The 25,074-nt window shown below is 35.6% G+C and overlaps 1 protein-coding gene across 6 annotated transcripts in view; it reads right to left on the reverse strand.

The window, feature by feature from the left end:
• Positions 1-779: 779 nt before the first annotated feature.
• KLHL24 (kelch like family member 24) overlaps positions 780-25,074 on the reverse strand; it is a 39,228-nt gene continuing 14,933 nt past the window's right edge. For 5 of the 6 annotated variants that reach the window (XM_082840150.1, XM_082840149.1, XM_082840151.1 and 2 more), the window contains 5 exons: positions 17,291-17,475; positions 16,011-16,129; positions 12,256-12,444; positions 10,956-11,144; positions 780-5,886 (listed from right to left, as the gene is read on the reverse strand). In XM_082840150.1, the coding sequence (XP_082696276.1) occupies positions 5,686-5,886; positions 10,956-11,144; positions 12,256-12,444; positions 16,011-16,129; positions 17,291-17,475 (883 nt within the window). In that variant the 3' untranslated portion in view covers positions 780-5,685. The remainder of the gene's footprint in view (positions 5,887-10,955; positions 11,145-12,255; positions 12,445-16,010; positions 16,130-17,290; positions 17,476-25,074) is intronic. The other variant, XM_082840154.1, reaches the window with a different exon arrangement.

A 25,074-nucleotide genomic window follows, 5' to 3' on the forward strand; every position in this document is an offset into this window, starting at 1 on the left:
ATATAAAAACTAAGCATAACAAGCTAAAACATTGCTTGCACTTCTTTTTTTTTTTTTTTTTTTGCAGTACGCGGGCCTCTCACTGCTGTGGCCTCTCCCGTTGCGGAGCACAGGCTCTGGACGCACAGGCTCAGCAGCCATGGCTCACGGGCCCAGCCGCTCCGCGGCATGTGGGATCTTCCCAGACCGGGGCACGAACCCGCGTCCCCTGCATCGGCAGGCGGACTCTCAACCACTGCGCCACCAGGAAAGCCCCTGCTTACACTTCTGTAATATATCTTTTCAAGATTTTACTTTTGCTAATGTAAAATCAGACATTGCCTCTGCAGTAAACAACGTGCCCTCTTCGACACCTGCAATAAAATTTCTTAAGTTCTTTACTCTTGATATTACTATAAGGGTATTTTTGAGAGCCAAATCAAAAGAACACTACAGTGCAAATGTTATGGATCACTTTCATAATTAAAAATTAAAATCATAATAAAAAAATTCTGAATAGTAACACATGTGGTTCACACTAAAAAATTGATTATGTGCATATTTATATATAATTACACACAACTCTATAGGAGTATGCAGTGAAGTTGCCTTTTTACTTGTCCCTAAGCCACCAATTCCTCATACACACCAATGTTTTTAGCTTTTTGTTTAGCCTTCTAGTTACTTTGTGAACACACTAGTAAATACATATATTAACTTGTAATTTCCCCCATTCCTTTTTCAAACAACCACTTGAATATATTTAAGGTAAGACAAAACAACGAGCTTTTGGTAAATAAAATTTAATACAACCATAGTCAAGTAATAATGGTTAAAAGACATTTTTTATTAGATACAACTTTTTAAAAATTAAAGACAACTATGCACAAAGTATATTTATACAAGACATGTAAGTATTAGTGTGCTGCAACTAAATTGAAAACAAAGAAATACAAAGCTTTTTTTTTTGTCCCCACTGTGAAGACTCTGGAGCATCTGAAAGCAAAAGACACTTGGCTGCCACAAGTCTGTACAAGCTGTAAAGCACATTATGCTTTTGTTCAACTCTATTATCGTGTTGTCTTAGATAGCTCCAGAAACTCTCAACAAGATTTAAATTAAGAAACCATGGGGAGGGGTGTTGGAGAAAGAAAGACTAAGAACTTTTTCAGGAAAGATAAATGAAAGAGCCTGTAGAAGAAAAAACAAAAGAAACAAAACAGTACATAAGAATGAAACAAAAATAAGTAGACTTACTTTTTTTAATTTAGATGCAGATATTGCAAATGATGTTTACAAGGGTTTAATCAACCTAAGATAGATGTTTTTCTTAATATCTTAAAAAGCACCCTGGCATCAAACAAAAAAAGTCCCCCCAATATAATAAAACTCCAAACACCCAACAACCTTTCTTAACATTTTCTTTCAAGCAACCACAAGGCTGGTGCTCATTAAAGAATTCAAGAAGGGAAATTCACTCTATAGGAAACAAGTATGAAACTTATCTAAGGTAAGCTTTATTTAGATTGAAAGAAAAGTTGAAATAGCACTAGAGAACTTAAGGCATATAAACAAATTCAGATGCAGTTATTTTGAAAACATTAAAACAAATTCTTTTCTTTGGGACAATACATAAGTTATAACTACTGGTATTCAAAACATTTTTTAATGATGATCTTTAGCACTACAAAACTTTAATATCTAAGGCAATCACACAAATGTAAAACATTCATAAAAAACATTTTTAAAAAGTCTGAAGTATGTTGAAACTGTCTCTGGAATTATCAATTCACACTCCTGGCTCAAGTGGTTTCTGATGACTAGCATTAGATGTGACAGTAAGTATAACTAGCTAGTCAAACCTACTGCCTTAAAGGCCAACCAAATTGCCCCATTCTGGTTTCTTGGTATGGTGAATTTATTTAACTAAAAGGAATAATGGTGTGAGGTGATATAAACCTGGTTTTCAATATAATGCACAAGAAATTCTAAGAAAGGCCAAAATTATGTTGAGGTTAACTGGTGTCTTGAGTTTAGGAAAATAAAGGCAGTCCACAGGAAGCCTTTAAGAGACGTTATCTTATCACTTGGCACCACATAAAGAGCAATCTCTTCTCTTTGAAAATACAGTCTGGAGTAGAAGATATCTTTTCCACATATAAATCTCAAGAAACAAAAGGCACACACTGATGATTCAACCCTCTCTTTTCATGTATGGGTTCTCACAGCATTTCTTTTTAAAAAATCTATTGCCATATCCACACAACAGGAAAAAAAAATACACCTGGTTTGTACACTGACAAAAGTAGTATAATTGAACCTTTATATTTTCCTGAGTTTCATTTCAAAAGGGTATGACAGTAGAGATACATAAACAATTCATATTCACTAAGAGAAAATGTATCAGTCCACAAAACATTTTCATCTTTCTAAATATAAAAAAATGAATGTTTAACCACCGCCATGTGTGAAGCCCCTTTACCAAACTGAATTTACTCTAGAATCATGAACTGCAAGTTACTTAGATATGGCACTTTAAACACTCCAATTAGGCAAAAATGACAAGTTAATACCCTCCCTGAGTATTTACATCATTTTTTTGTTAACACCTGGTTTAAATGGAGTAAATACCTATATTTCAGTCATCCAGGGGAAAAAAAAAGGTTACTGAAGATACAATAGGCTACCATTTCATACCTGTGCAGTAAAGTCAGTGGGAAGATTAGAGTAGAAAAGGAAGAAGGCCTTTTTGTTGTAAAAACTAGACCACTTTATAGCTCATTCACATATAGGAACACATGAAAAATGATTAAAGTTCATGGAGAAAAAACTGTACATTTCTGTTGACCCACAAAAAATACTTTTGAATTCCTTCCCCACTGAGGTATATCAAGGGCTAGGTTTAGCAAACTTGTATCTCCCGTCAATTTGTTTTCTGATCTTGTAAAACTGTATGCATTATATAGATTCTGACTGTATATGAGTCATCATACTAATATTCATCATGTACTTTCATATGTAACAAAGTATTCTAGAAATGCCCAAATTAAAAAAATATACTTCTGGAATTGAATTTAATAAGATCAACTAATTTTTACTTTATGTGCCTTTTTCTGATCAGAAACTGATAAAATTCTTGATGTCTGTATGTATGTGTGTAGATGAGCATACCATCTATCTACATATATACACACATGTATTGAATATATACATACACACTAACCCAAAGGCGTATACGAGCATCACCCACCAAAAGAAAATCTGTCAACTATGTGATGAGAGCATGAATATAATCTGATACCATTTTGGTTGATAAATCCCTTTTGATATACTAATTATACCCTAAAATTCTTTATTACTTTATCAATGCTAACATCATTATTTATCAAAAATCAGTAAATGAAAATAAATAATTTAAGAAAATTAAAGTATCAGTTGGGTAACTTTAAAAATTGTTACTTTAATTTCATAGGATTCAAACTAAGTTCTCGGTGGCTACTTAATTTATGTAGTTTTAAATTATGTAGAGAAAAAAATTAAGCAATATTGGCATGAGGTCCATGTTTAAACAAATTCTCTTTTATAGGATTTCCAATTTACTACAACAGACACCTGAACATTAAAAATAAATGTATAACAAAATACAAGTAAATAGTTAATACTTTTATAATAGACGAAAGTACTAAAATACAGGTTATGTTGAGAAAGTCTTCTTTGTGTGAAGTGTCTATTTATGGATGGGCATGATCTTACAAATACACATGAAAATAACAAGTGTCATTTGTATAATTCTCAGCATTTACAAAACATTTTTCTCATATACCACAGAGAATTTCTGAACTAAATAGTTTCCATTATCTACAAAAGGTATGATGCAGAAGTAGAAGTTTACTCTAAAATTAAAACAAGTATCCCAATTGTATCTACTACTGTCTTTCAACTAAAATGGTAGAAAAGTGGTTTCTGAATTGCTCTGATAATTATCACAAAAAGGTACACATCATTTCAAATTATGATCTGAAAAATAAAAATTCCTTAAAGATTTGTTAAGTGTTTTAGAGTTTTCCTCAGAATTCAGATTCCAGCTAGGCATTAAAAGTTGACTCTGTACAGGTTTATTTCAAATCTTTTCATCATTCTAAAATGAGAAAGAAAGAGTAGTTTATCAATGTTAGGTTTTTGATTACTACCTTGTTTTTAACAGAAATCTGGTGACACTATAATCACATATTTGCATCATTTCTCCTATGGCAAATATATAATTATGATGTGAGACAACAATAGTGCCTGGGGAAGTCGAAATATAGCAGGCTACCTGAACATCCCTAAAATGTTTTAAATTATATCTGTCCACCCAGGAATATCAATAATCACGTACACTATAGTTCCTGCCATTTCATTTGCCTTAGAAAAAGTTTTACACTCTTCTCTGAAAACCAGTAAGCTTTATAAACTGGAGTTGAAACATCTAGACAAAGGCAATTTGATGTAGAGAAGCTTGAGAATATTGATCACTATTTTACACAATGGGTACCAAATGAAAGATTTATCTTAGAAGACTGCAACTACTGCTGTTAGTTTCTTCAGATAGCTAATTTTAAAAGAAATATGGACCCACTGAGACAGGTGGTCCCTGCTTTATCCTTTAAGGGCAGCTTAACAGTAGAGACTCCCAGGATTTTTAGCTGTTCACAAGAAAGTAGGATAACCAGGAAGAGGTCCTCACCCAAAGCACCATAGTAATGAGGTCAAACCCTACTGGGCTACGGAGAAAATCTGTCCCTGTTTTTCACAAGATAATATTGCAAAGTGGATTTCAACTCTTCTGCCATGTTCAAGAAAAGGCGCATCCCTTAGAGGATTTAGAGATGATATATAAATACTTTTGAGAGCCACAGTGGGTCATTTTCCCTTCAATGGTCTTAGATGATTTTTTTCTTAGGAACTAACATGTAATTTTAATCTCCATTTTAAGGGCACTTGCTTCTGTATCTCCTCCCCCCAAAATACCTTTAATATAAGAAAATAATTCTAAGAATGAAGTCATAATAATTCAGTATTTTATGATACTCAGATTGTCATCATTACACTTTTATCAATTACAGAAAAAAACCCACAATAAAATTAATCAACTTGGATGTATTTTTTAGTGACAAAGATTTTTAAAACTGGTTTTTCTACCTTAGAATGATTCTAAGTATTCTAAGCATTATATGAGTCAAACTAAATGAAAACTTGCCATGCAATTATATATATATATGTATGTGTGTGTATATATATATATATACACATACATATATATATATACACACACACACACACATATATGTGACAAAGTAAGGAATATACAGTCTTGCAGATAAACATACATAAATGAAGAAACCATCACAAATTCCTAAAAGGTATGCAGGCAGACATTATTTCCTACTCCACATAGGTTTCTTACAAATACTCACAAAGGTACACTCTCAAAGCCCAAGCAAAGACCACTATTACCTTCAACAACAACAAATTTTTTTTTCCCAATTACAGAAAAGCCTTTATTACAGTTTGAAAGATTGATATTTTGGGAAGAAAGGCATGACAATTATTATTTTTACTTTTCTGTGCATATTGCAAAAAGGAGATGTGTCAAGTTCCCACTCTGGAGTTTTTAAAACCTCTCATCTTGGATTGCTGTGGCTTCTTGGGTGAGGTATCCTGGTTTTAGAGCTTAAAGCATTTCTCATTGTATCTATGAATAGTCACACATCCATGATAGGACACTGGCCTGGGCATTGCAGCTACCCCTGTGATGATACTTGTTGCAGGATCATAACAGAGAATTGTGTCTGTGGCTTCTCCATTTTCCCGTCTTCCACCCAGGATATATATTTTACCATTACATACAGACATACCACAGTTTTCCTGTTCAACCAAATTAAAAAAAAAAAATTAACTGTTGACAGTAAGGGATTTGGCAGCAAACTGAAAAGTAAAATAAGACATGCTTTAACAAGTCAAAAAAGGAGACATGAAATAATAAGCTCCCTTTTGCCCAACTCCTATGTGTGAATACTAGGTAAATTTGCATGGGTGAAGGGAGTGTTAAGATAGAATATATGTCACTAATTGGGGTCAAGATATGGGAGGTGAAGTGGGGGTGGTGGACTGAGAGAAGGGTTTTAGTTAACTTAATGGTAGTTGAATGAAAACATCCTTGAAGACTTGCTTCTCCTATTACAGGAAGGTCCTTTATTATAGAAAGTGGCTATTACATGATCAAAGGGTAGGAACATTATTCATTATAGGGGATTACCCACAAGTTGAAAGAATGAATGAGAGTTATAACCAAATTAAAGAAGCACTGTTATTAGGGGCCTTGGATGGGGCACAGAAACTCCCCAGATAACATTTTATAGTTAACTTTCCATGCAATGAGACTCTTAGCTAAATTTTACTCTTCTCTGTCAGTAATACAATTATTATATAAAACAAATACTCTTGCAAGGATAAGAGTGATTCTTCAAAGAAAGAAATTATACTAAAATTGTCTCACTATTGCATGAATCTGGTTATGCTGCAGGTCAATTATTCTTCCATTTAAATTTCACTTTAATTCAGAAAGTTATTGTATATTATTATCCTGTTTCCACATAACCAACAATGAGATGGGTTCTACCAGTGAGTACAATAAACATTTTTACTTGATCAGATTTGCTATATATAAATTTCACTCTTGTAGAAAAAATTAAATCTTGGTGGATTTCTATAATAGAGGATAGTATCTTTGGGTCTAGAAGAATTAGTGAGTATTTTAAAATGTCTACATTAGAGTTTATATACACCCATATTGACTTGGGGCCCATTATCATCAGTGAATGACAAACTTTTATGTAGAATACCACCCATGAATTGTACCAATTATGTACCAGACTATAACATTTTCCATCGAAAGCACAATGAGCTCTTTCTATAAATTCTGAAAGTTCTGAACACAATAAAAGACAACATCCTTAGTTTTCAAGTACAAGCTGGCTTGCACTATTGAACTTTACAGTCACTTTGATGATGATTCTTAAACTATATAATTATAGGATCTATCTTGTTATTAACATCATTTCATAAATAGTGCTCAGAATTAAATGAAGCAAGCAACCTTCAGAACAGATATTCATTCATATCAGGAAATTACTTGCATAGTAGTTTATTTCACTCTATGAGAGTGTTAAGGGTAATGGCAGCTAGTAAGAAAAATAATTCATCAATACATGAAGTTTTAATGTTATTTTTCATGACTTAAATGAAACACAATCTTAATATTGTAAAATATACCCCTCTCCTTAATTATTATTTTTTATAATGCTTAATGCTTAAATGTTAAAACGCCAACAATAAAGAAAAAGAATCAGATTTCTTTTCAATTATTATTCTAAACTTTAACGACATTTTAAATACCTAATCCGCTGAAGAAGGGTAAAAAAAAAATCTTCGTCAGTAAAAAAAAAAAAAGTTCCTGATGAAAGTTAAAAAGCAAAATATGTTTAAAATAGCAAGTTGTGGAATTTAGGAATTATGCAAAGTCAAAAGGCATGGAAATGGCGAGGTAAAAACAGAGAAAAAGGCTGGGTCCATTAGGATTGGGGAAAAAAAGCTCATTTTTTCAGTTCTTTTTTTGTCATTCAACATTCTAAGCATTTAAAAACACCACAACCTTTGACTCAAATAGCTGTCTACCATGAAATTACGGTTGATTTATCATTTTTCATTTGATTAGTATTAAAAGGGTAGGCAGGACTTCCCTGGTGGAGCAGTGGTTAAGAATCCGCCTGTCACTGTAGGGGATATGGGTTCAAGCCCTGGTCCGGGAGGATCCCACATGCCGGGGAGCAACTAAGCCCGTGCGCCACAACTACTGAGCCTGTGCTCTAGAGCCTGTGAGCCACAACTACTGAGCTCACATGCCACAACTACTGAAGCCCGTGTGCCTAGAGCCTGTGCTCTGCAACCGGAGAAGCCACCATGATGAGAAGCCCGCACACCGCAACAAAGACTGGCCCCTGCTCTCCACAACTAGAGAAAGCCCGAGCACAGCAGTGAAGACCCAATGCAGCCAAAAAAAAATTAAAAAAAAAAAAAATTTACCGAGCACCAATCAATCAATGCAAGATACATGAGATGAGTTAGAAAACACAGTATCCTTAAGAAGACTGAATTCCAGTATAGAAATGAACATTTATAACTATAAGGAAATTTATCACTTGCATTATAGAGGTGTTAAGTGTAGTGACAGATCAGAAAAACAAGAGATTAATTCTGAACAGGGCAACCTCAGTTTGTTGTAACTGTGAAGTGGTACTTGAAAGATGAGTAGAATTACAAATAGAGAAGGTAGAAAAGGCATTAAAGGCTAAGAGGACAACATGAATCAAGGCAAGAACACATACCATCTGGATAGCAAATGCAAGCAACAGATACTTAATGTAATTTGGGTAAAGGTGAAGAAAGTGAAGCTGAAAAGGCAAGAAGAGGTCAGACAACAGGAGACCTAGAATGAAGTGGGAAAACTTTTAGATTTTATTCAGTACATTTCCAGAGAAGAGACATAATTTGATTTGCTGAAAAATAACTGGTGGTAAAATGGGTTAGAAAAGCAAGACATTAGAGAAAGGAACACTACTTAGAAAATACTGTTTTAGTTTAGGTAAGAACTGATGAGAACCTGAACAAAAGCAAGAACCACAGGAATGGAAAAGAATAGGAGAAACTCTTGAGGACACAGAACTGATACGATGGATTGATTCAATTTAAGAGAAATCAAGAAAAATTTTAAAAATTAAGTTTCTAAGTGTGAAATAATAGAAAATACATATCAGCCTCTGCCCCCAGTTCCTGACACAGAGCTCCTAAATCCCTTGCAATTTCCTGGTTGATGGGAGTGTCTTTTGTTCTAAGGAGGGACTGTTGCTGGGCTCCTAGATAGGGGTTGGTCACCAGAGAAACCAAGCCATAATTAGAAGCTTGTAAGTTTCACCCCACCCTCCCTTTTCTGGAGAGGGGAGCAGGGCTGGAAACTGAATTATAACTGATCATGTCTACATGATAAAGTCTCCATAAAAATCCCAAAAGTATAGGATTTGGAGAGCTTCTAGGCTGGTAAATGCATCTATGTCCCAGGAGGGTGGTGCACCTCAAATCCATGAGGACAGAAGGTTCTCTGCTTAGGACCCTTCCAGACCTGGCCTTAGGTACTTCTTTATCTGGCTGTTCATCTATGTCCTTTGTAATATACTTTATCATATAACAAACCTGTAAACATAAGTAAGTGTTTTCCTGAGCATTATTACTGAACCCAAGGCGGGGGGGCTGTGGAAACCTTGATTTATAGCTGATTTGTCAGAAGTACTGGTGAAAACCTGAGACTTGTGACTGGCATGTGAAGTGGTGGCAGTCTTGCGGGACTGAGTCCTTAACCTGTGGAACCTGAAGCAAATTTCAGGTCATGTCAGAACTGAATTGAATTGTAAAACACCAGCTGAAGACAGAGATCGGTTGGTGTGGGAATAAACCCACATACCTGGTGTCAGAAGTGCTGTCAGGGAGAAACAGAGTTTTTCCATTCACTAGGTTGTTTGGAAACAGAAGAAGTAAACTTGGGGAAGAAGGTGAATTCTGTTTTAAAGTCTTGGAATGCCACGGAAAACATCAAATAGGCAGTTGGAAATTTGAGTCTGGAGCACAGGAGAGAGGCTTTAATGGAGAATAAGATTTGAAGTCATCAGTACTGAGCAGTAAATGTGATCACTCAGGAACGGAGTATAATCTGGAAAAAGGGCAGGGAAAAGAGGCTCAAGGAATACCCATATTTAAGGGTTGGGTAGAAAAAAACAAGAGAACATGAATGAGACTCAGGAGATTATTAATGACCTTTGGGAGTACAATCTCTCTAGAGTGGTACAGGTAGAGCCAGATTTCCAGCATCAGAGCCATCAAGCATTTTGATGGTGGAAGGAAAGAGGGTAGAGCCACGAAACAAAAGGCCAAGGGAAGGCCTTTATGGGGCAGGGGTAAAGGCCATATAAGGGTACAAGTGCAGTGTGGATGAAAGAGACCCAAGTACAGCCATTTTCTTTATAGCAAAAACAACAAATTACCTAGTTTCTAACTGCAGAAGGAAAGAAACCAGTTTGAGAGAATTTCTTCTCTTTTGAAAATGTGCTAGAGCGAGGGATAAGAACTGGAGTAGGAGTCTCAAAAAGGTTAAGGGGGAAAAAACCCAACAGCCCAAGAGCAATACCTACTTTACCATGGGATGGTAAAAAGTAAGTTATTTCAGGGAAGGAAGTCCAAAAGGGAGGGGATACCTGCATGTGTATGGCTGATTCATTCTGTTGTGCAGTGGAGGCTAACACAGCATTGTAAACCAACCATACTCCAATAAAAATTAATTAAAAAATTAAAAACAAAAGTAAGTTATTTCAATAAATTCCTTGGAAGGAGTTCAAAACAAGAATACCATATGCTTTATGTGGAGTTTAAACAATTTTTGAGGGACTTCCCTGGTGGCTCAGTGGTTAAGAAACCGTCTGCCAATGCAGGGGACATGAGTTTGAGCCCTGGTCCATGAAGATCACACGTGACGCAGAGCAACTAAGCCCGTGCGCCACAACTACTGAGCCCACGTGCCACGACTACTAAAGCCTGCGCGCCTAGAGCTCGCGCTCCACAACAGGAGAAGCCACCGCAATGAGAAGCCCGCGCACTGCAGCGAAGATTAGCCCCCGCTCTCTGCGCTAGAGAAAGCCCGGTGGGCAGCAACGAAGACCCGACGCAAACAAAAATAAATAAATTTATTTATTAAAAAAAAATTTTTTTTTTTGGAAATAATCCAAGCATACATGAAACACATAAATAGTAAAGTTACTGTATATTCATACTGGTCCTGTACTTGGTCTCTCCTACATTGATTATTCTTTTGGACTGTTTTATGTTATTACCTGTCGGCTGAATGTATTCTGTACATGCATCCAGTAATCTTCAACGGGATCATAACAGTATATTGCCTTGGTCAGTCCACCAGCAACATATATCAGGTTGTTTAAGGATACGGCTGTTATACACCTCTTGGCAATTGGGATAGCTGCACGAAGTAGCCAAGAATTGGTTTCTGGATCATAAGATTGAACCTAATAATATATAGAAGTACTTAATTAAAATTTCTCAACAAAAATGCAAATTTACATAATAACTAGTCTGCCAATATACAGAAACATGATTAAAAATAAAATCCCATTAATTCACAGAATTAAGGGAGGTTGGCTTGAGAGTAAAATATCTGAATTATGAAATTCTCAAAAGAAATACTAATTTATTACTATCAAGCAGAATAGAGTAAGAAATACAGACCGTTTCCAAGATGAATGGCTAGCAGGTTTGCTTTTTTTTTTCCATTAAAAATAAGTCTTCAAAAAAAATAAAATAAAATAACAGTCTTATAAATTCTGTTATATAGGATAAGTATGCCTCAATTTGAATATAATTTCTTCACATGTTTAGGGAGTCCTTTCTTCAGAAGAACACCAGCGAACCTCAATTCAGTATACTTTGAATTATCACAAATTCTGAATTAATGAATTCTAAATATGTAACATTTGACATTATATTAAAATTTAATTTAGAAAAAGAATTTATTGATTGACAAAGTTCAGTAAACTATTGCTAAATGAATTAGGCATTAGACACTTGTTTGCAGAATAAACGGGGTATTTTCTGAGACGTCAGGATGGCACATGTTCTTTTGTCTCACGAATTCAATGAACTGCAGCAGCTTTGAGCCATCCTATATTTACATTAGAGAGGTTTTCTTTTCTTTGTTCTAAGAATATTTTCAAAGTATGCAGAAAATGACCCAGTTGGAAGCAGTACAGTATCTTACCCTTTGCTAATTCACTTCCCAATTGTTTTATGTGAATAATTTTTTGATTTTGTAAACTATACCAGTAAAAAGTTTTAAAATGGTTTATAGTATAACGCTGAGATCAGTTTCATCTCAAAAAAACTGGATCACACTTTTAACAGAAAATTGTTGGATATGTTATGATCTCACTTTATGATCTCACTTTAGTAACTTGAAACTCAATGTTTTCCTCCCTAAGTATAAAGTACCAGACAATTTTTAAAAGCCCCCTCACTCTAAGGGACCAAACTACCTACTTGATAGGCCTTCCATATTTCTCTTCTTGTGTATATCATTGGTAATTTCTATTTAAAAAAAAAAAGAGAGAGAGCATGGCTTACCTTATCAGAACAAGTATTATCATCAGGTCCTCCACCAATCACAAACAATTTGCCTATACAGCTAGTCACGGCAGGAGAACTCACTGCTTCCTTAAGGGGGGCAACTTCAGTCCATCGATTTGAAAAGGAATCATAACATTCTACACTGCTAAGTCTGTTTTGCCCATCATAGCCTCCAACAACATATACCTATATGTAAAATACATGGAGAAATCTTAATTATCAAAAGTTTGAATTTTTAACTAGTTGGCTAAAGAATTAAGGGATGGGGGCTTCCCTGGTGGCACAGTGGTTGAGAGTCCGCCTGCCGATGCAGGGGACACGGGTTCGTGCCCCGGTCCGGGAGGATCCCACATGCCGCGGAGCGGCTGGGCCTGCGCGTCCCGAGCCTGTGCTCCGCAACGGGAGAGGCCTCAGCAGTGAGAGGCCCGTGTACCGCCAAAAAAAAAAAAAAAAGAAAGAAAGAATTAAGGGATCTCTCCCCTTTAAAAAGCCCTTGGTAACTGTAATTCCAATATATTTAGCTCAGTTTCTGGACCTTTTAAAAAAATTATCATTCTCTCACCACCACCAAAGAGCCTTTTTAGACATTTTTTTCATAGTAGCCCCCTCCAGTGAAATTTTTAATACCACAGATATATTGTATATCTGTTTATATATTGTATCTGTGCTTTATACACAAAACAGTATGATTTTTTTTCACCCGCCCAAGAACCAATCTTCATCCCCTTAGGAGCAATATTGCTTGCACTGAGAATTACAGGATTTAGCATAAATGCTCATACTCATGGATGGTGAAAATACTTGAATATTATAAAATAATAAAAGCTATGAAACTAAAGTATTAAGTAAGGATTACTAGACTGTGAGATCTTTGAAGGCAGGGCCTATCTTGTTCTTTAATTTAGTCCCTGTAGTACCTAGAAAAGTACCTGATACATTATGAACTCTAGAATGTGTATTTCAAAGGGCTTCCATGTACATTTTCTTTTCACAAATATGAGGAAGGTAGGGCAGATGAACTAATCAACAAGCCATTAATTAAATCAGTTACATGCAGAATAATCCATTAAGCATCACAAGATATACAAGAAACTTTTAACCTATAGAAGCTCTCCTAAAAAAGAAATAAAAAAGCTCTCCTGTTTAACACCTATAATTCTTTTAATGAACAGTCATCATCAACTCTCTTCTGCATCCATATCTAATTAACTATTAAGTTCTACCAAGCGTTCTTTCACAGCATCTCTCACGTCTGTCCCTTCCTTTTGTTTCCCACTGCCACCATCCTTGGGGTCCATATCATTTCACACCTCTCAATCTCCTGGTCTCCACTCTTGTACTCTCTGAACCACAGATTAATCTTCCTAAAACACCTCATCAACTCCTTTTACTAGTTTAACAATGAATGCCTAAGGGCCAAGGCCAAACTTTATACACTGTCATTCAAGTGTGTCCACAAATCTATCTTTCTGTACTCTTCCAAATTTCCTCAGCAGCCAATGCTATTTCAATCTTGCATTTCTCACATTATGTGAAAATTATCTGTTGGTGGGTTTGTTCTCCCAACACCAGGCAGCCCAGAGACGTTAAGTAACTTATTCAAGGTCATGCAGCTAGAAGGGGTATGGAAACTGTGGCACAATGTAGTACTTAAAGGTATGGGCTTTGAAATCAGGAGAGGTAGGTCCATATTTAGCTCTGCCACTGCAAGTAAGACTCTGCTTGGGCAGTTTACCTATCTTCTCTGAGACTCCATCTTAATTTCCTCAATTTAAAAATGTAGACAATAATAGTACCTATCACATAATATAATTTTGGAGATTAAACTTTATTACTATTCCCCTACCTGCATAAACTAAAAACATATGCTGTGCGCCTTAAGATAAAAGGCCTCTAGGTTAGGAAAATCTGAGCTTTTACCCCTGCTTTATCACTTTCTGTGCAACCTTGGGCAAATGACTCGATCTCTCTGGATTCAGTTTCTTTGTAAACTAAAGAAGTTACATTAAATATTCTCTAAGATGCCTTCTTGCTCTAAGATTCTATATTCCAAATCATCCTAGGTTTCCTTAACAGAGTGCATTTACAACTTTAAATAACTTTCTGTGTTTGAATTCAGCCTATATTGTAGTTTTTGGAATAACTGTTTTCCATGAATTGAGTACTTGCTGTGTAAGGTAGGAAGGATTCCTTTTATTTCTTGATTTAGTGCTTCCAAGTTTTGGGCACCTTCAAGTCAAATATGCTAATATTTGTCAAATAAATTTGTGTTCATCAATCCATATATGGTATTTGAGACATCAATCTTTTTCACATGCCTCTGTATGTTCAGACTAAATAATTATAATGTTTTTAGTAAGACCTCATCTCTTTTCAATACCTTAATTATTTTAGCTGCCACTTTCCAGTAATATTTTGTCATCCTTGAGGTATAGCTACCAAAACTGTATATAATATAGTAGGTACTAACAAACCAGTGGTTTTAGAAAATACTCTACTAGTATTTTATTTCCATTACATCTACCTCAAAGTCCTCATTATTTCATAGCTCTTATAGACAGCAGCAACACAGTAGATCAATACTCTTAGGAATTAACAATACCTTTCAAACTGCGCTTTGAGAAGCTCTAGTATTCTATAGTATAGAGATTTCAAGACCTTTCTGTGGGGAGATAGGAGGAGGGAATCAGAACTGATGGGTGGCTGAGTAGGAAGGGTTCCTGGCATTATCTCTGTTCCAACTAGAGCAGTTCTGCTTTCTCACTGGTGGCTCTAAAATGTCTTCAAGAGAGGGCTTAAGAGGCAGCAATCTTTTTAGAAGAGAGTACTAGGGGACCAGACAAAAATATACGTGCAGTATATTCAATATCTTATGATAACCTATAATGGAATATAAGCTGCAAACAAACAAACAACACCCCTAAAACACGAATCACCATGCTGTACACTTGAACACAATATTGTAAATCATCTATACTTCAAAAAAAAATGTGCGAGCAAGTATGCTGCTTTTATTTAGATTGCTCGTTAATTTGAAGTGGCTTTGGAGGAGATGATAGAGACAGAGGCAGGGAAGGGCTACAGAGTCCAAGTTAGCCCTTGATACACAGCTGTATTTTTATCTGCTTTATGTAATAGCTTTTTATATTAGATTTAACTTCAAAAAAGTTACTAGTCTACTAGTGATTCAAAAATCACTAGTCTACAAGTGATTCTCAAGTTCCTCAGGACAGTAAATGGTCCAGAATCAAATTATATGTTTTTCATATTTATTAGCTGCAGCCAATAATAAGCTTGCTTTAAAATTATGTTGGTGAGTTTATCTTAACACTTATTTGTTTTGTCCCTACTTGTACAAATAAAAAAGATAAAATAATATCACTCTACATAAATATATCTTGGCCTGAATGCCAAAGTCAGTAAAAGGAAAAAGACTGCTTGGATTAGACATTGGCCTGTTTTTGTACTTGATGTAACTGCTTTATTTTCCAGTGCTTCTCAGTCATTTAGACCGCATTGGTGCCTGAGAAATGTGCTGCACTGCTACAAATTCCTAGTTGGGAGAACAAAATATCCATTCAAAAGTACAGTGTCAAATTGTTTATATCTTCAGTTTATGTATTGAGGTTAGAAATGGAAGGAAATACAATCTGAGTTCAAAATACCCAGAGGGTGAGTAAAATCAAGGATTCATCTGTGGTATTCATTCTGGAAACGTAACAGCAATAATAATAAAAAGTGGTTTCTCTTACTTTACCAAGGAGGACAGCCATTTTGTGGCGCCATCTGCCTTTATTTAGAGAAGCAACTCTGATCCAAATATTCAACTGTGAGTTATAAATCCAGACATCACGGCCATTGATTCTTCCACCTTTAAATGCAAAACAATGCGCACACACTAACATGTGTATCACCAAGGGATCTTTGCCAAAGGCATAGATAATGAAAACATTGAGTTATTCACCCAGTCCAAGAATTTGAGGATTCAGTTCAATAAATGAAACAAGGACCCTCTTAAAACTTAAAATGCAAATGGTTCTACAGAGCAGATTTAACTTTGTCAGTTGTTATCCTGAGAAATAATAACTATATGTCCCAAATAATAAAATGCAGAATATGAATTTACCAAATGTGTAAGACTGTTCATTTAAGAGTCAGACAACAGAAGCACCCAGACAAAAGAGTTATTCTAGAAAGATTTTAAAAAATCACCCGTTTTTTAAAAAGCATACCATTGTACAAAATGAAGTATGCGTTGTTATATTGTTCAACGTGTAGTAATATAGGAACCTGCAAAGGTGGTAAAATTAAATTTAACTAACAAATTAATCAACAAACTTAATTAAACTTCAGATCATAGATCCTATAGTTATACTTTGTATATAAGTCTGTGACTTTATTGTCTGTTTGATTTTAGAGGTAACATATCACATATTATAATAAAAGTTCAAGTTAAGAATTTTAAGGAAAATCCTATTTCATAAACGTTGGGGAGAATTTCAGAAAACATGGGTGGATTAGAGATGATTAACTGAGTACTTTTCATTTTGCATACGTTACTGTGTTCCTTAAAACAAAGTAAACAGGTAAAAGTTTTAAAAATTGTACCATATTCTATATGCATTTGAGAGCATTTAAAATATGATATGGCCTATTGTTTAGTGCAGGGAACATAGTCAATATCCTGTGATAAACCAAAACGGAAAAGAATATGAAAAAGAATTTATATATGATAACTGAATCACTTTGTTATACAGTAGATATTAACACAACATTGTAAATCAATAAAATAAACTTAAAAAATATGATATAGTTGAAGGCATTTTCTGGGGAATCTTTTGTAAATCATTCTGCATCATCTTGTGCCTGTTTTTAAGAGCAAAAAGTCATTTTCAGTTTTATTTGTTGTATATTGTGATCTGCCTAAGGTGGGCATATCTACTTTCACTGTTTTCTTTTGACACTGTTATGGTTTAAAATGGCCAAGCTGTGATTAAATTAGAAGTAGCTACTGTAATAATTCTTTATTTACCTGAAACAAGAATGTCATTCCTTAGAGCACAGACCGCATACTCTGATTTGGTAAATTCTGGAAGCTTAGCCAAAGACTTCCACTCTCCTGTCACAGGATCATAGCACTCAGTGTATGGAAGATTAAATCCTCCAACTCGTTCACAGCCTCCAACGACAACTATCACCTCAGAATAGCCAGTTGACCTAAAATAATTATTATAAGAATGCAAAATTAAAATACCCTCAAGATTGTTTAAAACCCTAAAAGCATACCATTGTCATAAAGAAAGTAGAACACTATTATAAAGTAAACTGTTTATTCTCTCAGTATATGCCAACTAATACAGCTTGCTAATTACTGACTTTGAGAACGTTTACAAGGGATTTAGTGATATCATCTTTCCACAGAAAATTTCTATGGGTATTTTTTTCTATGAGTTTTACTTTAAAAGTTATAAAATGGTCCAAAGATCCTACCTAATTCAATTGGAACCCTGGTAATATCAAGGATGACTTTCAAATGCAGTCTTGCAGCAATTCAGATATGCATAACCACACAAGGTAAGATAATGCACTTTTTCTAAGTGTAGGAAAATGGAGCTTTTTCATCAGATTGCTGGTTCTAAAAAAACATTCACAGTACAATCTAAGTACCCTTTAGAGAAGTATATGTACTTGTTCAGACACTAGTTTTAAAAATAAACTTGGGCTTCCCTGGTGGCGCAGTGGTTGAGAGTCCGCCTGCTGATGCAGGGGACACGGGTTCGTGCCCCGGTCCGGGAAGATCCCACATGCCGCGGAGCGCCTGGGCCCGTGAGCCATGGCCGCTGAGCCTGCGCGTCCGGAGCCTGTGCTCCGCAACGGGAGAGGCCATAACAGTGAGAGGCCCGTGTACCGCAAAACAAAAATAAATAAATAAACTTTTTTTTGGCTGTGCCTCGTGGCTTGCGGGATCTTAGCGCCCCAACGAGGGATTGAACCTGAGCCCTAGGCAGTGAAAGCGCAGAGTCCTAACCACTGGACTGCCAGGGAATTCCCTAAAAGTAATATTTCTAAAGTTAAGTAAATTAAGGTAATCCAGTTCAAAGTGTTGGGTGGTCACTAAAGATGTTAACAGAGTTTATAACAAAGAATGCTAAAGGAAAAAAGCAAGATGAAAAATTGTACAGAAGGTCTGATCAATACTATGTAAATAATGTGTCTGGAGAGAGCATACCAAAGTGCTAATGATGGTTTTCTCTGGATTGTGTGGCTTCCTCCTTTATATCAACACAAATTTTCAAAACAATAATGAGCATGGGCTACTTTTAGAGTGGAAAAGACAACTTTTAAGAGCACTAAGGGAATCCAAAGTTTACGTTAATTACTGGCTTCTTTTACTTTGTAAAAAGATACTGACAGGAAAAACTAAAAGCTTATCCAAGACTTTTCTTTTTGTTCATAAGGCTCATGGAAATGAAAGTCTTGTAATTGCACTTTATGACTGCTACAATATTAAGTCTCACAAAGAAAAATGCTAACAATGCCTCTTCTCTTACTTAAATGTGGAGGGAAAAAAGACAACATCAGAACACTTATTTGTAGTTTTAGAGTGATGTTTTACAATTACACTAGAAAAAAACAAAGTAAAGCGACATTGGTATGTCCCTTTAACAGAGCTGCTATATTCTAGCTACACTTACAGCTATTTCAACTAATAATCATTCACCTAGTCCATGCCAGGCATACTTTTTCCATTATAAAATCAAAAATATATACTGTAGAAAAGAATTCTGTTCACAGATGCAATAAAAATTACTTTCAGGAACCCAGCAAATTATATTACTCTAACCTAGAATATAGTAAAATATTATCAGAAGGACTCAAATACTATCAATAATATTTACTATTTTCCAAATAATTCCCAAATGAAAATATTAAAAGTAAATAGTGGACAACACCAGACACTTAATAGTATAACTAATGACTAATTTATCCTTCTTTCCATAGAAGTATTATTTCCTAAAATCTTACTTAAAATACTTCTAAGACAAACCCAAGTGATATTCCTCAAAGTCTTATTTACTGATTGAGCAAAACAAAAATTGTTAAATACTGTCAATGGGGTTCAGTCACTCTTAATAGTTTTAATACAAAATGAAGTTAATTATTACATAGAATTTTGACAGAATTTTGTTTTATACTTTCCTTATAGCAGTTTACTTGTTTTATACTTTCCCTTTGCTTGCACTTGCTTGCTTTTTCAAGACTTCTTAGCCCAGTAAACATATATTGTCTGTTTTGCACCTTGGAACAAGAAGAGAAAACAGCACAAAAAGCTAATGGCTAAAACATTTAGTCTCACTAAATAAGGGATTATTTTAGTGTCTATATGTGTAAATATCTGAAAGGATCAGCAAACTAGTAATTTTGCCTGACTGAAAGTCTTATTTGTGACCAAATGGCTTTTAACTTAATTAGAGATGAATCTGGTGTTCTCATTAGAGACCGTTAACTCAATAAAATAGTTATTTTTATTTCTTGAGCTCAGAAAAATACTTATCTCAGGCAGGAAGATGATTGCCTTAAAGGAAATGAGTTGCTGCAGCTGATAATGGTGACTAGAATAAAAAAGCGGCCAAGATGATAGTATAGGATGAATAAAATTCTGGATACCCATGCAATCTATTTTTTAGGGTAAATGTTACTTTATTAACCCTTTTAAATGAAAATTCTGATTTTCTGCTGTGACAAACTAACAAATATTTGCTGCTTTAGTATTACATCTCACCATTTGTTCCTATGAAAGTGGGACAAGCAAATTATCTTTTTTCTACATTGGTAAATATTTTTTAAAAAGCCATCACACTCTTTTATCATAAACTTGAGAAAAGATCAAATTAAAAAGTCACATTCTCTGATTTATGTGAAAGCTAAAATAATTATAAATCCACAGAATATTCTAAACCTAATCAGTAAAATGGATAGTAATTACCAGGTTCAGTTAAAAATCTCAAAAGGTGAAATAAAGGACTTGCTAGCTGAAATAACAGACCTACTTATTATCAATGCAAACATGCCAGAGCCAGATGAACTGCCAAACTAACTTTCATCAACAAAAAGGGTTCAGGGCTTCCCTGGTGGCGCAGTGGTTGAGAATCTGCCTGCCAATGCAGGGGACACGGGTTCGAGCCCTGGTCTGGGAAAATCCCACATGCCGCGGAGCAACCAAGCCCGTGCACCACAGCTACTGAGCCTGCGCGTCTGGAGCCTGTGCTCCGCAACAAGTTCAGAAGGCCGCGACAGTGAGAGGCCCGCGCACCGCGATGAAGAGTGGCCCCTGCTCACCGCAACTAGAGAAAGCCCTCACACAGAAACTAAAGCCCTCGCACAGAAACTAAGACCCAACACAGCCAAAAATAAATAATAAATTCATTTAAAAAAACAAACAGGGTTTCCCTGGTGGCACAATGGTTGAGAGTCCCTCTGCCGATGCAGGGGACACGGGTTCGTGCCCCGGTCCGGGAAGATCCCACATGCCGTGGAGCGGCTGGGCCCGTGAGCCATGGCCGCTGAGCCTGCGCGTCTGGAGCCTGTGCTCTGCAACGAGAGACGCCACAGCAGTGAGAGGCCCGCGTACCGCAAAAAAAAAAAAATAAAACAAACAAACAATATCTTAAAAAAAAAAGGGGGGGGTCAAAAGGTGATCCTGGCTAATAAGAAAAATAACAATATATTTAAAAAACACAAAAGGAAATGTTTCCATATAGTGGGAAGTTGGAAGGGAGAAGGGGGAAGTGTTAGTGACATAGTCTACTTACCATTCCAAGACTCAAAAATACCTGAAAACCAAGCCATCACACCAAAAACTGAACTTAAATAGAGATATGATACTTTAAGCCATAAAGAGAGCAAATGGCTCTCTAGTCTGCAAGATATGACAGTTAATAAACTTAATATATTAACTATATATCAAAAGAGGGGATTGGTCAGCCCTAGAAACAATAAGTAAATGAGTGAACAAATGAATGAAAGAGTAAATAATAATCACAGAGGCAAACATTTTCTGTGCCCATTCAAGTTATTGTCTAAAGGAAAAGAGAAACCTTAGCTAAGCTAACTAGAACATTACTGGGTTTTTGGTAAGAATATTTTATGGTGGGTGAGACTTTCTCAAGCCATACTAGCTGAGAAGACTCTGGTTCTAAAGACCTACTAGATCCCTTTGTTTGGATTCTAAACAACCTTTTTGAAAACTGTGGTTCCTCAACTGGTAACCTGCACATAGTAAGAGAATATGCTGGAAAGGTTGACTTAAAATATCTAGTCTATTTGACAGTTCCACTTCTTATTGCCAATACATGTATATAAACTAAAAGATAAATGAGTTAATCAGTCTCTCATAATTAACATTGAATCTGCCCCTAACAGTCTGATCTTACTGTATCAAAAAAAAAAAAAGTTTCTAAGCCTAGAGGAATCACTGGATTATGGTTCATCAATATAAACGAATATAAATGACCCCTTAAGAAGCTTATGCCAGCCATAAACCTAATGGCTTTCTAAACTTAGTAAGGACAGTTTCAGCTTGTGTGGTAAGGCTTTCCACCTGAAACTGGAACAGACAGAATGGGTTCTATAAAGAAATGGTTGTACTGAAAGATTCAAAATGTTTACTCTTAAAAATAAGCAATTATATAAGAATTTATTATCAGGAGCTGATCACAGATGTGCTTATATAGCCACAAAGATGTTCATCTCACTGGTAAAAAATCAGGAAGAGTTCAAATATGGGTGGGATGGCTATGGTTCACTGTAGATTTCATGTCATGAAAACATGTTTACCATCTATTAAATAATAACAGCAGACTATGAAATAGATTACAACTTTGTAAAAGAAATAATAAATTCCTAGAGAATAAAAGGGAAGAATAAAGCCAAATGCCACAGGGCTACCTCTTGGAGATGGGAATATGGATATTATTTTTTATCTCCAATTAACATAAATTACTCCATCCCCTCTTTTTGCCTCAAGTTAAGAAAGAAAAAAGGAGAAAACCCATACCTTTCTATTAATAGCCACTACTGGGTTGTCTGCCGCTTACATATGGGACAAGCATTTCTGCTATCACTTTTCTGCTACATGATCCTGCTCCCAAGGCCACAGGTAACTGTTCAGAGAAGGCTGTCTAGCTGAATCAGAGATTATCTCTCCATATGAGATGGGAGACATTCAGTCTCTCTGAGTGACTGAACTTGTAATATAGAAACCAAATCCCATGAGTGGTCATATTCAACCAGACTAGTGAGAGAGAATGATGCAGACATGCAGAGAAAAGCAGAGGCAAGCGTTAAGAATACACAGCTTGGTTTCTGATGGCTTTTCCGTAGCCTGTTCTAGTCTTCTTGGAAGTCCTGTTGAATTTCTGCCCTCAGGTTCTACAAGATAACGACTTCCTGGACCCTTTTAATACATATATCTGCCTTCTATGCTTACAGCTGGTGAGCTGGTTTCAATTACTTGCAATCAGAATTCTGATACACTAGAGTTCAATGAACTGCAGAAAAAAACAACCTACAAATGGTTTTCAAACTCAGGAAAAGAGGCTCAATCTTCCACATTAAAGAAAGGCAAATCAAAATTATGGGATATAAATTTTCACTTTCCAGAATAGCAAAGATTTACAAAAACTAATAATACACTGGGCTGGGAAAGGAGTGAAGAAATAGGGACTTTCGTATTTTTAGATGAAGTATAAATTGGAAGTCAATTTTTACAATATCTACCAAAATTTAAAATGCACATAACCTCTGACTGAGCAATTCCACTTCTAGTAATTTATGCTATAAATTATCAGACATATGTATAAGAATATTCACTGAGCACTGTTTGCGATGAAAAAAATCTAGAAACAACCCAAATGTCCATCACCAAGAGATGGATTAAATAAATTATGGTATCCATAAATGTGATACTATACATCTCTTTAAAAAGAATGAATTTGAAATTTTCCATAATGAAGAGTAAAAAAAAAAAAGAATGAAGACCTATAAGTGCTAATATAGAACAACCTCCAAGATTTTTTTCGGTACGCGGGCCTCTCACTGTTGTGGCCTCTCCCGTTGCAGAGCACAGGCTCTGGACGCGCAGGCTCAGTGGCCATGGCTCACAGGCCCAGCAGCTCCATGGCATGTGGGATCTTCCCGGACCAGGGCACGAACCCATGTCCCCAGCATTGGCGGGCGGACTCCCAACCACTGCGCCACCAGGGAAGCCCAACTCCAAGGTATTTTTAAGTGATTAAAAACAAGGTGCAGGAACTGTGAGAGAAGTACACTACTGTCTGTATAAAAAACAGTAGAGACATGTGTACACACACACACACACACACACACACACACACACACACACACTTCTATATGCAAAGAATATTTCTAAAAAGTTAAAAAATACTGGTAACAGGGAGATATCCTTTGGGATGAGAACTGATATATCAAGGGTCAAGTAGAGTGAGACTTAAGCATGTATACAGTACTTTTATGTAAAAATGAATTCAAAATAACAATGAACTAACATGTATAAAAATGGTAAATCATGCATCCGATGATATAGTAGATTATCAGTCTTAAGAGGGACTGGAACAAAAATTCAGAACACTCAGTTCTAAAATTTTATTTCTTAAAAAAAATCTTAACCTTAGTTTTCTCACTGATTTACTCAATAAGAACTTGAACCTTGTCCTCATTATGACAATCAGGTTCCTATTTTCATTATATAGTAACTGCTTATCAGACAAGAGGTAGTAGAAAGTATTAGAAGAGACAAGTACTTAATTAACCAATTCCAAACTCAAAGTGATGAACTTATTAAATCTTAGCTATCTCTATTGTTTAATGGAGTGTAGCAGATATTTTTCCATAGTATGAACAATTTATACTTAAAATAAACCATTTGATAGCAAGCATTTCTGTCTCTCAAACCACATTTCCTATTCTATAACAGTATAGCTCAAATTTAAAATGTATTTTGATTATTCACGAAACCAGCAATAATTTTTATTAAGCATTTTTGTGTCAAATACTAGGTTATGCATTTTTCATATGACAGTTCTAGTCCTCACAACAATCTTACAAGGTAGATGGTATTATGCTTATTTTACAGATGAGGAAACTGACACATAGAGAAGTTAAAGTGCTTTGCCCAGCATCACAGAATTAACTAGTTATTAGAGCTAGGTTCTAGTCCAGAGGTCTATCTGATTCTGAAGCCAGTACTTTTGACACATCGTGGGGCTTGCACTATGTGTTTATTAAAAACACTATTATACATTAGTACAGAAATTTAAAGTTGTATAACATATATTAGTAAAAACAACTATTCCTAAGCTTTACTCCTTCTGTGATTTGTCTCCACTATTTCTTCTTTATATACCCAAGGTTTACAACTGGCAGTACCGATTATCAAAGTTTTCATGGTCTTATGTTCTATATCCTCTTCCTAGAAACCTGCCATCACACACCACTTCTAATATAATGTATCTTGGGTTTTTTTCTGCCATTTAAGAGATACATGGGTGTATATAGGCAGACTATCCAGTATGGCTTGAGCTCTGGAAAATACTTGGCACACAATAAACACTAAAGAAATACTGGATGATGTGAAGAGTATAACCTAACTGCACAGTGGTGGGATGGGACTGTCACTGCCCTAATCCAGAGCTGATCTTTGCCATCACTAATGGTGGAACAACCAGATACGCTGTGTCTCCCAATGTGATGCAATGTGATATATACATTACCTAGGATGAATTCTAATCAAAAATA

Source organism: Leucopleurus acutus (genome assembly GCF_964270905.1).
Source record: "Leucopleurus acutus genome assembly, chromosome: 5".
In the NCBI taxonomy this organism is placed as follows: domain Eukaryota; kingdom Metazoa; phylum Chordata; class Mammalia; order Artiodactyla; family Delphinidae; genus Leucopleurus; species Leucopleurus acutus.